The sequence below is a fragment of the Alligator mississippiensis genome, chromosome 8 (genome assembly GCF_030867095.1).
Source record: "Alligator mississippiensis isolate rAllMis1 chromosome 8, rAllMis1, whole genome shotgun sequence".
Lineage (NCBI taxonomy): Eukaryota > Metazoa > Chordata > Crocodylia > Alligatoridae > Alligator > Alligator mississippiensis.
In genome coordinates, this window is record NC_081831.1 from 1,784,067 (window position 1) to 1,797,017 (window position 12,951).

The window sequence follows — 12,951 nt, forward strand, 5'->3', positions numbered from 1 at the left end:
CAAACTTTGCACGGGGCTGTGATGATGATGATGTTTCACGGGGGGGTGTTTCTGCAAATGGCACAGCCGTGCGATCGATGGCCGGGGCCGGCGTGGATGGGGCGTTTGCGCATGCGGATGGAGTGGACGGCTTGCCGATACTTCCCCGCCGCAGTGTGGGACCGTGATGGATGGGGACGCGGGGAGCGCAGGGCTGGGGGGCAGGCAGCAGGCTCTGAAGGGGTGGGGGTGGCCATGCTGTGGGGTGTTAATTGGTATCCCTCGGCCGCCTGGGTGGTGAGGGGCTGTGCCGCAGTGTCGGAGGGGGCAGCTGTGTCTTTCCCCTCTCCTGGTGTGTCCCTGAAGCCCTGGGTGAACACCAGGGCACCTGGGATGTCTGAGAGTGCCAGGACCCAGCTCGTGTGCTGCACCCTGCTGCCCTCAGGACCCCGGCGTGGCCGGTCTGTGCCCCACGGCGCTGGCAGGCCGAGTGGGAATAGATGCAGGTGGAGCGAGGCAGGGAGCACGGCTGCTGGGCCATGGGCAATGGGGCTCTTGGGGCTTCGCGGTCAGTGCTGGGGAGCCACGTCTGGGCCACGGGCCGTGATTCCAAGCCGTGGCTGCAGCAGCACCGGGCTGTCCAGGTCTGTCGTGCCCCCAGGGCTGCCCCAGGTCTGTTGTGCCTGGCGTGTCCCTGCCCCAGGGCAGCAGCTTGGCCAGAGGAAGCCAGTGCCTGGGCCAGGGGAACCTGGGCCAGGGCCAGGGCTGGCCAGGAGAGATGATGAAATCTGGGAAGAACCAGCAGATTTTGGCCAAACGCTCCCTGCTCCCCAGGTCCCAACGGAGGATGTTGCACAAGGCTCCTCCTTGCCCCATCCCATCGTAACCAGGAGGGAGGGGGAGCGCACCGCCCTCCTCGGGGTCCCCCTGAGAGTGCCAGGCCGCGACCTGCGCCCAGCTCTGGGGTGGAGCCGGACTCCTGCCCACTGCCCTGAGCCAGCCAGGCACGTGTGCCTATATCAGGGTTGTGCTCACTCAGATGTGCCCACAGCTGCAGGTGTGCACATGCCAGCGCCCTGATAGCACGTTCAGGGAGGCTCCCATGCATGCATGGCCGTGTGCCAGCCCTGGCGCCCCACCTCCCCTTCCAGCACACCAGCTTCTGGGAATGGGGCAGCTCTCCCAGGCAATCCTGCGTGGGGTGGGAGCACAGGGGGGGTATGATGCCTGGGCTGCTCTCAGGCCCAGCCCTGTGCACAATGTTGACACCCAAAAATAGACCTATCATCATCCTCCTCCTGTCTCAGCTGTAGCCCCACTGCCCTGCCTCGATGCACAGAGCCATGACAGAGCCCGCTGCCTGGTGCATGATGGGAAGCCTGGTCCTCCCGGCCTTCTGGGGTGGGGGGAGGCAGAGGACAGGACCCGCAGGGGCTTCCTGCTCCACTCTGGTTATAAGAGGACAAGACCCAGAGGAGAGCAAAGGCCTGGGGAGGAGAGCTCTTTGTGCATGCACGTGTGCACGTGCACATGTGCTCATACGTGTGTGTGCGCACATGTGTAGGTGTGGAGACTGCCTCCAAGGCCCGCGCACATGTGTCCGCGTGGCTGGTTGCGTGCTGTGCACCGCTGGCGTGCCGGGGTGGGGAGTGCATGTGTGGCCGGCTGCGCACTCCCCCACCCGGCTGTGCACACGGGGGCGTGGGCCTGGCTGCATGTTTGTGGCCGGTTGCCTACTTCGGTGCACACGGACACCGCCGGGGCGGGGGTGCGTGTGCACCACCCAGGATGTGTGCATGTGCACGTGCATGTGCGTGTGCGTGTCCCAGCCAGAACCTGCTCTGCAGAGCAGCAGATGTGGCCTCCCTGTTCCCCACTGGGCCGGGGGCGGGGGGCTGCTCCAGGGCGAGGTCTCCCAGCCCCCCGGGGCGGTTTCACGGGGAGGCCGCGGCCCCTCGTCCCAGCCAGGGGGACAGGAGAAGCCTTCCCCCTCCCCGCACGGTGCACACCGTCCCCCTGCCCCCTCCCCAGCCCTCCTGGTGCCCCTCACTCCCGACTCGCAGCCCCAGGCAGGACACGATGCGCTGAGACCTGATGTACTCGTTCCTGGTGTCAGGCCTGCCAAAGAGAAGCCTCCAGCTCCAGCCCCCCCCAACCCACCCTGCATTTTTGGCAGGTGGCTGGAACCAGGCTCTGCTGGAGTCTCTGGTTTAACCCCTTGCTTGCCCCTGAGCAGCACCTCGGGTCCCCCAAGCTGGGCCCTGGGCCCTTCTTCCCACCCAGCATAGCTCCCCTGTCTCACAGACACCACCATCGCCCTGCCTTCGTTTCCCCTCCCCTCCCTTTGCCTGCCTGGGCTGTTTGAGAAGGGGCTGTACAGCGCCTAGCGGGGCTCTGTATCCCCAGGGACCAGAGAGCACTGAATGAGGGGCTCAGTCCGTAGAGCCTTCTGCATTGGCTCTGCTGACACCCCTCCCCGGTCCTGACCACAGCATCCTGCCCTGCTATCCACGGTCCCCCCAGCCTTGCTGGTGCCCCTCACTCCCGACCCGCAGCCCCAAGAACTGCCTGGCCAACCCTTCCCCTGCTGGCCAAATCCTGCCCCCGCATCGGATCCTGGCTCCAGAGCCGTGCCCTGGTGCTGAGTCACGGAGCCAGCCCCACGTGGGGAAGGAGAGACAGGGCGGGCATGGGGCCAGGGAGTTCCCGGCGGAGCTGGCTGCCAGGCAGGGCTGAGCGCTGAGTCTCCGTGGCTGTTGGAGGCCCCCCAACACCCCACGCCCCTCCAGCGTCTCCTTGCTCGGGGGTCACCTCTGGGGTAGCCCCATGGCCCCTTCCTCCCTCCCCAAGCTGCCCCAGGCAAGGCGAGGGCACGGGGGCTGCAGGGAGGCCATGCCACGGGCCCGGTGCTGGGCTGAGACCCCTGGAACTCCTCACACCCCCGGGGGGGCACCTGTGCTGCGCCAAGCCTGGGTCCCAGCCCTGCAGCACTGAGAACCACCACCGGGGCCAAGCGCTGGCCGTGGGAAGGCCATGGCCGGGCCCTTCTGCTCCCCTGGGAGCTTGCCCGGGTGCTGCCCTTGCCAGCTGTAGCCTCCATGTGCTGGGGGGGCGGGCTGGGATGGTGCCATCCAGGGCACCAAGGCTGGAGGGGAGGGTGAGGAGCTGTCTGTCCGTCCAAACGGCCCGGCGCCGTCCATCTGTCCCTCACCAGCTGCCCTGGCAGGACGGGGGGCAGAAGCAGCCGGGGTGTGGGAGAGAAGCCGGGCTGTGCCGGGAGCCACGGTGCCAGGGGCGTGAGTCAGCAGGTCGGAAATGCCGGCAGCATGTGAGCATGGTGTGGGGGGACGTTTTGAGCCAGTCTTGGCCTGGCCTCCATCCCTCTGCCGGCTTCACTCACTCCTGCCCTCCGGGTGCACCCCCACCCCTGGGCCACGGAGCTGCTCCCCCGGCCCCAGCCGGCAGCATGGGGCAGGGAGGCCCCTTGTGCGGGGAGACTCCATGCCCCATCGCGCCCAGCCAGCATCAGCCCCAGCGGTCTCTCAGCTGTGTGTGTGCATGTGAATTGTGTGTGCACATCTGTGCACGAGTGTGTATGCATATGCGTGTGTCTGTGTGCATGTGTGTGCGCATCATGTGTGGGTGTGTGCATGTGCATTGTATGTGTCTGCATGCATATGTGCATCATGTGCATGTCTGGGTGCATGCATGCGCACATCTGTGTGTGTGCGTGTGTATCTGTGTGTGTGTGTGCATACATGCATGCGTGTTCATGATCGTGTGTGTGTGTGTGTGTGCGTGCGTGCGCGTGCAGCGGGGGGGGGGGGGGGGGGGCGTTCCACGGCTGGGAGAGGCACCAGGCAGCCAAGGGGCAGACAGGTTGGGACTGAGGGGCACTGAGCACCATCCACCCCAAGTGCCCTGGGGCAAGAGCAGCCAGGGGGATGCCACGTTGTGCCTGCAGGGGTGCCATGCCCGCCCTGCCCTGCCCTGCCCTGCCCTGCCCCACATGGGGGGCAGAAGCATGGCCCTGGCCCTGGGCCCGGTATCCTCCAGTTCCCAGGCTGGCGGGTGCTGCGGGACCCCGGCCCGGCCCCAGGCTGTGGGAGAGCCGGAGGCACAGGGTTCTCAGCGCGGCAGCGGGAACGGCCTCCTCTGGCCCAGCCCTGCCGGCCCCATGGGGGTGCCGCGGCGGGTGCAGCTGGGCCCGGCCCCCGCCCCGCCCCACCCCAGCCCAGCTGCTGGGCGCGGCCGCTCCCCCGGTGCCCGGGAACCACATCCCCACACTCATCCCCGAAACATCCCGGCGGGCCGGCCCGGAGCGTGGGCCGGCCCCGGCTCTGCAGGGACCAGCGTTTCCTGCCCAGCCGGGCGCCCTGCCAGGCCCCGCCGCACCGGGGGGCCCTGCTCCCGCCCCCTCCCCGCCCGCGCCCACGGCTGCACACACATGTGTGGCCTCCCGCGGCCGTTCCCAGCCGCCCGGGCCTTGGCTACCGGCTCCCGAGTTTCCAGCATGATCTCACTGCCCTGCTCCCTGCCGCCGGGCTGGGGGGGTGGGTGCTGGACCCCTGCAGCCTGGGGGGGGTGCATGCATGCAGACGGGGGGGAGTGTGCACGCAGAGGGGGGGTGCGTGCATGCAGGGAGGGCATGTGCACACGTGCGCAGCCTCGTGCCCGGCGCCGACACTCCCGCCTTGTGCCCATAGCAGGGAGCAGCCTGATGGGGAATTCACCCGCCTCGTCCTTCATGGGGAGCTTCCTGACCAGCAGCCTGGGCTCGGGCGCCCCCGCACACCCCGCCGGCCCCGCCTCGTCCCCCTCCGAGCCGGCCTTCCGCGGCCCCCACTCCGGCACCTCCCAGCTCTGGTTCTCGCACTCCCACGAAGGTAAGGGTGCGGCCGTGCGGTCGGGGTGTGTCACGACTCCGGTGCAGGGGCGAGGGCACCAAGCCGGACTGAGCTGAGACCGTCAGACTCGTGGCACTAGTGACCGTGGAGCGGGCTCCTCCCACTGAGCTGGGTGCCCTCCTCCTCCTCCTCGGAGGGGCTCTGGGGGGCGGGTGCCAGGTGCCAGGAAGCGCGCGGCGGGGGCATGTAACGGACGGGGGGGGTGCAGGTGCGGCTGGCACGGCCCCTCCGCGCGGGGACCGGGCCGGGCCCGGTGCAGACCCCCTCGGGGATGGGAACCGCGCTGGGCACTCGTCCCCACCATGGAGCACGTGCCCTCCTGGTTCAACCGATGCCCCCCCCCCCGCTTCCTGCGGCGCCAACGGCTGCCGGCGTGGCTTCCCGAGGGCAGGGGAGGGGACTCCCCCTGCAACCCCGCCTGGACGCAGGTGGAGAGGCTGGGCGTCCGGGCTTGGCCCGAGGGGCTTGCAGGGGACCCCCTCACTCCAGTGGGGCTGGCTCCCCCTGGGGCTACAGACCCCCTCCACGCCGGGCTCCTGCCGTGCCTGGGGCATCGCCACCTGCTCCGTGTGCGGGGAGCGGGGCCGTGTGGGGCGCGGAGCGCGGCGAGGGGGTGCTGGCGCCGTGCCCTGGCCGCCGGCCCGGCCCGGCTGCTCGTTTGAACGGGTGCCAGCTGGCTGCCGGCAGGCCGGGGCTCGCTCCACGCGCCGTGGGAGGGGGTTGCATGAGACGGGCCCTGCTGACGGGCAGCCTGGTGGGGCTGGGCAGCGGGGAGGAGGCTAAGAAACCCTTAGCTCCTGGGCAAACCCTCCACTGCCTGTCACAAGTAAAGCGAGTGTGCCTGGCCTCAGCCCTGGGGCAGGCTGGCACTGTTGCAGCCAGATTGGGGGCTCCGGCACCCCCTGACCTCCCCCCAGGCCCCCTGCCCTGTGCGTGGGCAGCTGTGTCCTCTCTGCCCAGGGCTGAGGCCTGAGACTCATGTCATGAGTGGGCTGGCTGCATCCTGCAGGGTGGGGGTGTAGGTGCAACTCCCCCCCTCCCCCAGATGAAAACAGAGCAGGGTCTGGGGGGCGTCCTGTGGGGCTGCTTGGGGCATGACCCTCGCAGCTGGAGCCGGCCGGGGCTGCACTGAGTTGGGCACCTTGGAGCTGCAGCACGGGCGGGAGGCAGGGCTCCTGGGTTGCTCTGCCACTGCCTTGCTGCATAACCTTGGGCATGTCCTTTTGCCTCCCTGTGCCCAGCTGCCCCCTGCTCCCCAGGATGGGCCTGAGAGCATGGGCAGGCCTCTGCAGGGGCAGCAGAGACCAGCTGTGCCCCAGGCTGGGGGATGGGACTGGCTGGGCCAAGCCCAGGGCTCTAGCACGAGCCGGGAACTGCAGAGGGGTCACTACGGGGTCTGCAGCTGGAGCTGGCGTCTGGGCCAGGGATTTACAGACTCCTGTTCGCTCAGACGAGGGTCAGTAAAACTTTTACCAGCTGCCCATTAAAGAGGGACAGCACACGCCCGCTGCTCCAGGGGTGGGCACTGCCGCCCCGCCCAGCTCAGACCACCTGCCAGCCCCGACCAGAGGGAACTCAGGGCTCCTGGCTGGAGGTTGGGGGTTGCTGAACCCCCCCTTGGGCATCTGCCATGAGGGAGGGGTGGGTTTGTGCAGCTGCAAAAAGTGCCGATTTACTGCTGGGGGATGTCCCCCTGGCATGCACGCAGGTATCTGGGTGCATGCTCGTGTGGCATGCATCTGCATGCCCACATGTGCCTGGGTGCATGCCCACATGGTATGTGTGTGTATGTGTGTGCCTGGATGCATGCCGGTGTGGTGCACCTGTGCATGCATGCATGTGCCTGTGTGCATGTCTGCGTGGTGCACATAGGTGCAGGCCCATGTAATAGGCATACATACGTGTGCATGGGTGTGCCTGAGTGCAGGCCCGCGTGGTGCATATGTGTAGGCACATGCACACGTTTCGCACACCCGCCCATGGCCCCATCTCTGTGCTGCTGCTTCCTGGCCTCTGCAGCTCCTGCACTTGCCTCCGCAGCCCCGGGGTACCCCAGGTTCTCAGGGAGCCTGGCTTCCACCTTCCTTCCCATGAGCCACCTGGATCACCATGGAAACGGCAACGTCCTCTACGGCCAGCATCGCTTCTATGAAAGCCAGAAAGGCAGGTACCGGGGCAGGCACCTGCCCTCTGCATGCCTGGGCGCTCGCACACGGGCGTTTGAGCCTTGCCCCCAGCCTGAAGCAGCTGGTGCCACGTCCCCCCCACGCCGCGGCATCTTCCAGCACCCCCTGACTCGGGGGTGGGGGGCTCGTCTTGGATGGGCAGCTAATGAGCTGCCCCCTGCTTCCTGTGCAGGAAAGTGGCATGGGACTTTACCCCCCGGGGAGGGTTTGACCAGGTCCCAGCAGTGCATTTGCAAGGCTGGGGTGGGCAGGAGGACCCCGTGCCCCCCCATGCCCGCTTAGCCCCCACGCTTCGCCCCCAGACAACTTCTACCTGAGGAACCTGCCGGCACAGCCCGCCCTGCTGTCGACCAACCACAACTTCCCCAGCATGGCGCGGGCAGCACCGGGGCACCCCGTGGGCTCGTGCAGCCGGGACCGGGAGCCCAGCCACGGCCCCAAGGCCCACAAGGACTACGAGCGCTTCCTGGCGGCCAAGGAGAAGGGTGGCAAGGGCGAAGCCAAGGAGCGGGCGCCCGAGGAGGATGGCAAGGAGAGGCACAAGGCCGTGCTGCCACTGGTGCCCGACGGGCACTGCAAAGAGGGGCCCCCCCCACGCGGCGCCTGCGAGACACGACCCAAGCACCTCCCCGCCTGCCTGGTGAATGCCAAGGTGCTGGCCGGCGATGCCACCAAGTCCCTGCTGCCCAGCTGCACCGGCGGCGGGGCCCTGCCGCGCCACAGCGCCATGCCCCCTGGCCGCTGCACCAAGGAGCGGGACCTGGCCCCCCACGAGTCGCCCCAGCCCTACGGCGAGGGCGTGGAGCGGCGGCAGATGCTGCACCACGCCGTGTCCTACACGGTGCCCTCCAGCCTGCCCGCCAGGCCGCCCCCGCTCAGCAGCGCGGCCGGCTCCTTCCCCTGCCTGCAGCTGCACGCCGGCCCTGACGGGCTCTGCCCCTTGCCGGACAAGGCCGGGCGGGAGCTGAAGATGAGCGGGGCCACGCTCGTGCCTTCCGTGGGGCACCTGGCCGACAAGAGCCGGTCCTTCCAGGTGCCCTCGGAGCCCTGCGGGCTGGAGCGGGCCGAGGTCAAGGACCGGCACGGTGAGCTGGGGCCCGAGCACGGCGCCAGCGCCTACGCCAACTCCTTCCATGCCCTCAAGGCCGAGGCCAAGGCGGAGCGGCGGCTGGAGTGGGGCCCTGGCGCTGGCGCCCGCCTCAAGGGCCTGGAGTACCTGGGAGGCACTGGCGCCGAAGCCCCCTACGCGCCCACACCCAAGGGCGGCTTGGACAAGGGTGGCTACTTCGAGATGGCGCCGGGGCCCGACTGCGCCCGCGCCAACCCCCCGGAGGGCCTGTGCGTGGCGCTGAGCCAGGCCTGCTGCACTTTAGACAAAGCCGGCAAGGAGCCGCCGGGCCCCGGCGTGCAGAAGGTGGCTCGCATCCGGCACCAGCAGCACGCGGGCCCCGACATGGAGCCGGCGGGCGGTGGCCCCGAGGCCAAGCGCAAGCCTCTGGAGCTGAGCTCCCTGGGCTACGGGGGACCCCCGCTGCCCCCCTGGGGCGTGCAGGGCCAGGGGCCCCCCTTGGCCCTGAGCGAGGAGCGGAAGAGCTCCTACCTGGACCCGTTCAGCACCAGCCTGCAGCAGGCCGCGCTCATGACGCAGGGCTCGGTGCTGGGCCAGGACCTGCCGGCGCCCCCGGACGAGGTGTCGGCCATGAAGAACCTGCTCAAGTACAGCAACCAAGCACTTATCGTGGGCCAGAAGGCCCCCTTCGTGGGGCTGGGCGGCCTCAAGGCCAGCTGTGCCCACCAGGACCCCAAGTTCCCCCCCCCGGCCGGCAAGGGGCAGCCGGAGCCCGAGCGGCCGGACTGCGCCCGCAGCCGGGAGCACGACCCGGGCCACGGCGAGGGCGAGGTGCGGCAGCCGCCCGTGGGCATCGCCGTGGCTGTGGCACGCCAGAAGGACACGCTCAGCCGCCCCGAGCCCTCCTACGGCACCGGCTCCAGCCGCCAGGGCCGGGCGGGCCTGGGTCTCAAAGGTAACGGGGGCGATGGACGATGGGAGCAGGGTCCCGCCGCCCGGCCGGGCACTCACGCAGCGCTCGTCTCTGCAGCCGGCACAGCCCGGCCCATGCACGTCATCGACCTGGAGCCCGAGGACGAGCGGAGCCGCCTCTGCGAGGAGCGCCTGGGGCTGGCCGGCCGCGAGCTCCTTCTCCAGTAAGCGCTGGGCGTGGGGCAGGCGGCGCGGGGCTGTCCTGGTGGGTGCAGGGTTGAGCGGCTCGGCGCCCGGGACACTGCTGCTCTGCATGGCTGCAGGAGCCGGAGCTGCTCGGCGCGGGGCTCCGGTACCAGCCTGGGAGTGGTGGTGCTGGCTCTGATGAAGCCCGCCCTGCCCCGCTCACCCGGCACCGTCGCCCGCAGGGACAACAAGGAGCTGGTGGAGTTCGCCAGGATCCACCCGTCCAGCAGCTGCCCCGGAGACCTCACCCCCCACCTGATGATCGCCGGCGGGTCCTCGCTGCCGGCTGGGCAGCTGGGGGGCGACCCCGGTGCCCACGCACACCCTGCCCACGCGCACTGGCTGCCCAGGACGCGCAGCCCCTCCCTCTGGATGGGGGGGCACTCGTACGGTCAGTGCGGCACTGCGGCTGGGTGGGGGTGGACGGGCCTCGCAGCCACTGCTGCAGCCCCAGCTGGGAAGGGGGCAGGATGGACACCCCAGGCTAGGCATCATCTGAGTGTGGCTGGGCACGGTGCCCCTCACTCCTGACCCGTGGCTCCCACCATCCCAGCCCTGCTCTGTCCCGACCCTGCTGGTGCCCCGACCTGCAGCCCCTGCCATCCCAGCCCCATGGTCCATGTTGGGCTCACTGTGGCATTAGCCTGAGCTGCGCTGGGATCCCACAGCCCCCCCGTCCCCAAGAAGCAGGGCCAGAGGGTCTCATGGCCAGCCTGGCTGCAGACAGCAGCCCCTTCCCCAGGTCTCCAGCCTGTGTGGGTGAAGTGGGGGGGAAATACTCATGGGAGGTGTCATCCCCCAGCCCTGGCAGCCTCCGACTGTGCATGGTTTGCTCCCCTGCAGGCATCGGGCATCCGGCCCTGCACCAGAATCTGCCGCCCGGCTTCCCCGCCTCCATGCCCAGCGCCATGCAGTCTGTGTTCCCCCTCTCCCAGGAGCCCCCGGCCCAGCTGGTCATCCTGCCCACGGAGCCCACGGCCCATGGCGCCCCGCACACACTGGGTAAGAGCGGGGCAGCGGGGCCCAGGGGTGGTGTCTGTGCCGGGGTGGGCAGGGGCTCGGGGCTCAGCTACCAGGCTGAGCCCGCTCTTCTCTCCCTGCCGGCAGCAGATGTCATGGACCAGGCATCGCTGTGGCCGCCCATGTACGCGGGCAGGGGCCCTGGCTCCCACCTGCAGCACGCGGGGCAGCTGCCCGTGTACTCGCGCTCCCAGTTCCTGCGGCAGCAGGAGCTCTATGCCCTGCAGCAGCAGCAGCGGGCGGCCCAGGCGCTGGAGCTGCAGAGGCAGGCACAGATCCAGGTAGGGAGGGAGGCGGTGCCAGGGTGAGGGTCCGGTCTGGGGGCATGTGGCTGGGTGAGTCTGGCCGTGGGGCTGCTGTGGCTGGGGCGTGGGGCAAGGGTACAGGACATGTGGCCATATGTCCAGGATGTGGGCAGTGGCATGTAGTCCTATGTTTGGGGCATGGGCTGGGGCTTGTGGCCACAGGGCCAGGGTGTGGGCTGGGGCATGGCTGGGGTGTGTGGCCACATGTTTGAGGCACATGGCCATGGTGCTGGGATGTGGCCACGTGTCCAGGGCATGGACAGTGGCATGCACCCTATGTCTGGGGCACAAGCTGGGACTTGTGGCCATGTGTCCAGGGCATGGGCTGGGGCATGTGGGCCAGGTTGTGTGACCACATGCCCAGGATGTGGGTTGGGATGTGTGGCCAGGTGTGTGGGGCACATGAGTGTATGTGCAGGGTGTGGACTGGGGTGTGTGACCATGTGCCTGGGGTGTGATGGGGGCCTGTGGCCATGTGCTGGGGGCATGTAGCTGGGGTGCGCGGCCACGTGCCCGGGGTCTGACTGGGCCGTGTCCTGCGCCCACAGCGGAAGCCGGAGGAGCAGCACATGGAGCTGGAGGAGCTGGGCATGGAGAAGCCCCTGAAGCCAGCCCACAAACCAGTTGCCTTAAACCCCCCGGCCAAGGGCGGCCCATGCCCCACCAAGCTCTCGCCCTGCTGCCACTCGCCCCCACTGCGGCACCTGCCCAAGTGCCCTCCGGCGCACCCCGCGGCCCCCTGCACTTTACCCGTCTGCCCGGCTGCCAGCTCGGCCGTGGCCCCGCGCTCCCCGGCTGTCAGCCCCGTACCCTCGCAGAGCTCCAAAGGGACCGACGTGGAGGACAAGAGAGGGGAGGGGCAGCCCCCCCAGGACTACCCCCCCTCGCTCGAGCCAGGTAGGAGCAGGGGGCACCAGGGACCCTGGCACGGGGCAGCTTGGCGTGGCCTTTGCTCCACACCAAGCCATGGAGCCCGGCTGCAGGGCCCCCATCCCGTGGCACGGCCTGGCCAGCTCGGGGCAGAGGGCAGAGCTGACCACGTGCGCCTCCCTGCAGACCTGCCCCCCGGCTACAGCTACCCAGCCAGCGGGCTGGGCTACGTGTCCCCGCTGGCGCCCGATGCCCACTCCGCCTCTCCGGCCGACCCTGACACTATGCAAGCCGCCTCCCCGGCCGCGGAGCCTGAGCAGTCCCGGACGTTCCCCCCTGCCGAGGCGGGCGCCGTGGTGGTGCGGGCCGAGGTGGGCGCCGTGGCCGAGGCTGAACCTGCCGTGCCGCCCCTGCGACATCACCACCTCCTGCTGCCCCCGGGGCCGGCCTGCGGGGAGCTAGCGCCCATCTCGGGGCAGGTGCCGCCCTACAGCCCTCTGCCAGGCGGGACAGGCCTGGAAGCGATGCCAGGGGGCACGGAGGAGCTGGAGGGCCCTCCGCCGCTCACCGCAGAGGAGGAGGACGAAGACGAGGAGGTGTCGGAGGGCAGTGGCGATGAGGAGCTGGAGGGCAACGCCTCGAGCGGGCACCCGGGTGGGCTGGACGCGCTGATCGCCGCCAGCATCGGCCTGGGGGACCTGCCTGCCCTGAGCCCGCGCCCTGCAGCCTGCCCCTGCGGAGCCGGCGTGCCGGGCATTGCCCTGCTCAGCGAGCTGGCCGATCTGGAGCTGCAGCAGCGCCGCTGTGACTCGGCTGCCCCAGGTGAGCTGCCCGCACCTTCCCCAGCCATGGGCTCCTGCACTGGGGCCTCCTGTTGCTGCCGCCCATGGTGGGGCTCCTGCACCATCTGCCTGCCCCAGCGCTGCCTCCTGCTGGTGTTGGGCTGAGCAAAACATGCAGGCGCAGGTGGCCCTGGGCCTGCCAACAGGCCAGTACACATGTGCACACGCTTGCCCCCCATGCACACTCATCCCTGTGTGCAGAGATGCACTGACATGCGTGCATGTGCTTGCACCATGAGACACACCAGTGTGTGCATGGGTGTATGGCAGCACAGCCACGTGCACGTGCACGTGTTGGGTGTATGGCAGCACGGCCCTGTGCACACTCATATGCTGGGCGCGTGCTCAAGGCTGCAGCGCACCTGGGCCAGGCTGAGTGCTGCTCTGCTCCCTGCCCCGGGCTGCGCTCCCCTTCTCCCCACCCCCATCATGGCTGCACCCCCCGCCTCCATCTCACACCCTTTGCCCTGGAGACCCCCGCCCAACCCGTGGGCTGCTGCCAGCGCCCCGTGGCCACGGTATTTGGTGTGGCTATAAATCCCCTGCCTGGGCTGCTGTGCAGCATGCCACAGACACACAGGCTCCAGGGGGGTTCGACAGCTCCCGGTGTGTGGC

The 12,951-nt window shown here is 69.4% G+C and overlaps 1 protein-coding gene across 12 annotated transcripts in view; it reads left to right on the forward strand.

Annotated features, from left to right (window-relative positions):
* BAHCC1 (BAH domain and coiled-coil containing 1) overlaps positions 1-12,951 on the forward strand; it is a 38,148-nt gene that overhangs the window by 17,804 nt on the left and 7,393 nt on the right. For 6 of the 12 annotated variants that reach the window (XM_059731980.1, XM_059731987.1, XM_059731977.1 and 3 more), the window contains exons 3-9: positions 4,686-4,865; positions 6,906-7,049; positions 7,375-9,277; positions 9,482-9,690; positions 10,143-10,301; positions 10,407-10,600; positions 11,173-12,316. In XM_059731980.1, coding sequence (XP_059587963.1) covers positions 4,686-4,865; positions 6,906-7,049; positions 7,375-9,277; positions 9,482-9,690; positions 10,143-10,301; positions 10,407-10,600; positions 11,173-12,316 — 3,933 coding nt within the window. The remainder of the gene's footprint in view (positions 1-4,685; positions 4,866-6,905; positions 7,050-7,374; positions 9,278-9,481; positions 9,691-10,142; positions 10,302-10,406; positions 10,601-11,172; positions 12,317-12,951) is intronic. The other 6 variants (XM_059731984.1, XM_059731989.1, XM_059731985.1 and 3 more) reach the window with 5 other exon arrangements.